The sequence below is a fragment of the Prunus persica genome, chromosome G7 (assembly GCF_000346465.2).
Source record: "Prunus persica cultivar Lovell chromosome G7, Prunus_persica_NCBIv2, whole genome shotgun sequence".
Lineage (NCBI taxonomy): Eukaryota > Viridiplantae > Streptophyta > Magnoliopsida > Rosales > Rosaceae > Prunus > Prunus persica.
In genome coordinates this window covers 3,067,700-3,070,895 of record NC_034015.1, presented here as the reverse complement: position 1 = coordinate 3,070,895, position 3,196 = coordinate 3,067,700, and the positions used below count along the sequence as shown (strand labels likewise).

The 3,196-nt window shown below is 38.4% G+C and overlaps 1 protein-coding gene across 1 annotated transcript; it reads left to right on the top strand.

Moving 5' to 3' along the window:
• LOC109950301 lies at positions 261–2,600 on the top strand. Its single transcript, XM_020568847.1, has 3 exons — positions 261–1,265; positions 1,550–1,994; positions 2,102–2,600. The coding sequence occupies exons 1-3, from the start codon at positions 851–853 to the stop codon at positions 2,598–2,600; spliced, it is 1,359 nt and encodes a 452-aa protein (XP_020424436.1). The 5' UTR covers positions 261–850.

Below are 3,196 nucleotides of genomic sequence, written 5' to 3'. Positions count from 1 at the left end.
TTGACTACAAACTGCAGTGCAGTTTCTTGTTTCATAATTCGATTTCATACTAATATTTGGATTTCTATTGGAATGTTACAACTGCTCATGTACATTATTTAGTGATTTTAATTATTTTCTGTTTTTGTTTGTTGTTTTGTTTGCATTTTCAAGGCTAATGGAGGTGTGTGTCATTGCCAAGTGCACATATAAGTCGGAAACCATCATGTTTTCAGTTTCATCAGAGTCATCCATGGTTGATATTTTGAAGTCTTTGTGTCTGAGGTTTAGGGGTTTGCAGTTGGGTTATTTCACATTACGGTATTCGGTGCCCAGTTATCCGAGTTGTTTTCTAGAAACGGATAGCGATTTGGACTTGACGTGGACATTTTTGTTGATATCAAATGAGAAGACTATTGATATTTTAGTGAAGGATTTATGCGGGAGCAGTGAATATAGTGGTGATTTTTGTGTAAATAAGGAGTTGATAGCATGTGAAAACGGCGAGTCATCGTGTTCTAGTACTGTCGAAGACAGAAACGAGTTTTTGGGCAGGTCGAAGAGAGTAAGTGCTAAGCCTTTGTTGTAGAATGAGTGGGAGACATACATACATCATGTGGGGCAGAAGTTTGACGGTGGTGCAGAGGAGTTCCGGTTGAAATTGTGCAAGTACGCTCTTGAAGTAGGATTTAATTTTTTATATGCCGGCAATGACAAGAAGCGGGTGGTTGCTGTTTGTTCGAATAAGAAATTGGAGGGTTGCAGCTGGCGTGTTTATGCTTCTCGTTGTGAAGCTACTGGCAGTTTTGTAATTCGGACGTTAAATAATGTTCATACATGTGCGGGTCGGATACGGGAATCAAAGAGTAAGATGATGAGGTCTCGTGTGGTGTCCTCCCTCATTGTGGACAGAATTCGTGCAAAACCAGAGCTGAAGCCAGTTGAGATTATACACGAGTTCAAAGATTATTATGGTATAGACATTTCATACTACCATGCATGGTTTGGCAAAGAGTTAGCTAAATTGGACGTTCACGGTGATGAGTCGAAGTCCTTCAACGAGTTAGTGTGGTATGCGGACGCCGTAAAGGAAACTAACACTGGTTCTCTCTGCACTCTTGATTGTGAAGCTGGAATTAATCGCTTTCGACGATTTTTTGTGTCTTTTGGCGGTTGCATTGCTGGATTTCAATATTGCATACCCTTGTTGTTCATTGATGCTACGTTTTTGAAGAGCAAGTACAAGGGGCAGCTTCTCTGTGCTTCGGGAAAGAATGGAAATCAAGGTATGGTTACTGTAATGTATTGCAGATTTTCATTTGTTGCAATTTTTAGCAGAAACTGCATTGCAGTTTCTTGTTTCATAATTCGATTTTATTAATATTTTTTGTATGTCTGTGGGAATGTTGTAACTGCTCATGAACTTAAATGTGTTTTAAACTTAGTTTTAGTACTTGGATCATGGATTTGGCTTTTGGTTTCCTTTCAAATTTGAGCAGATTTGTTTTCATAAACTGCACTGCAGTTTCCCTTTTTTGCTTATACTTGTGCTTTTGGTTTTGTTTTGCAGGGTTTTATCCTCTAGCTTTTGGAGTTGTTGATTCTGAGACAGAGGAGAATTGGACTTGGTTTCTTCAACATTTGGCTTCTATATTGCTACCGATGGGGAGAGTGGTGACCTTTTTCTCGGACCGCAATCAAGGTTTGTTAAATGCAATGGGGTTTGTGTTTCCCGGATGGCCTCATTCTTACTGTTATTATCACCTCAAACAGAATTTGATATCAAAGTACCCAAAGTCAGGTTATGGGAAACTGCTCCAAGACCGTGTTATCAATTTATTTAGTAGATGCGCATATGCTGTTACGGACGAAGAGTTTAAGGTATCAATGGAGGAGTTGGTGATTGTTGGGAGTTCGAAAGTGAAGGCATTTATATCTGATTTGTCTAGAGATCACTATGCCAACGCATTTTTCAAAGGAATGCGTTATGGGGAGATGGCAAACAGTTTAGCAGAGTCCTTTAATAATTGGGTTGGTGTGTTTCGAGATTTGCCCGTGCTACCTTTGATAGAAGGGATTCGACAGAAATTGATGGTATTGAATTCTCAATGACGAATTGAAGCGAAGAAGTGGACAACAGTTTTGTGTCCGGAGATGGAACTAGACTCTGTGAAAATGCGGAGGCCGGTAGGACTTGGGCAGTTCGTCGTTCTAATTGTACTGTTTTTGAAGTATTTGCTGATTATTCTGTGATGGTTGATCTCGAGCAAAGGACTTGTTCTTGCCGTCTTTGGCAAATTGACGGTTTTCCTTGCACACATGCGGTGGCTGCAATCCTAGCAAAGAGAGATTCAGTTTATGATTACGTGGAGTGTTACTACAAAACCGACTTCTTTCGAAAAGCCTATGAGAGTCCTATTTTTCCTATTCCAGATATTGGGAAAGGATTGGGCAGCAATGGTTCTGCAGCTGGAGTTGTGCTTCCGCCAATTACAAAGAGGCCAGCCGGAAGACCACCAACAAAGAGAATCAAAGTTTTTGGTGAATTTAAAAGGCCATTGAAATGCAGTCGGTGCAATGTTGCTGGGCACAATAGGAAGACTTGCAAGGCTATTATATGAACACTCCTTCTTATTTGACAATTTTTTATTTTAGATATGGTTTAGCGAATGTATAGTCAGTTTCTGCGCTGCACTTTTTGCAAAAACTGTATTGCAGTTTTAGTTGCTTGTAATTGGCTACACAGCTTCTAATTGGATATTGTGATTCTTTTTTGAAGTTAATGAAAATTATACAATTGTTTAATGAGCGGATATTCGTTTTCGACTGCCATTCAATGCTTGTTTTCATATTTTGAGCAGATTTTGTTGCAGAAACTGCATTGCAGTTTCTGTTTATTTCAGATTTTGTTGTAGAAACTGCAGTGCAGTTTCTGTTTATTTGTTGCAGATTATGAGCAGAAACTACATTTCAATGCTGACCTACTTAAATGTGTTTTGAACAAAGTTTTAGTACTTTGATTATGGCTTTGGCTTTTGGGTTCTTTTCACATTTTTTGAGATGATTTTTTATTTTTATTTATTTATATAAACTGCACTGCAGTTTTAATTTGTTGCAGTATTTTTGACCAGAAAATTCAGTGCAGTTTGTTTGTTTCCTTTTCGTTTTGTTGCATCATGTTCCAAGATTATATTACAGTTTATATGTATAGGAAATA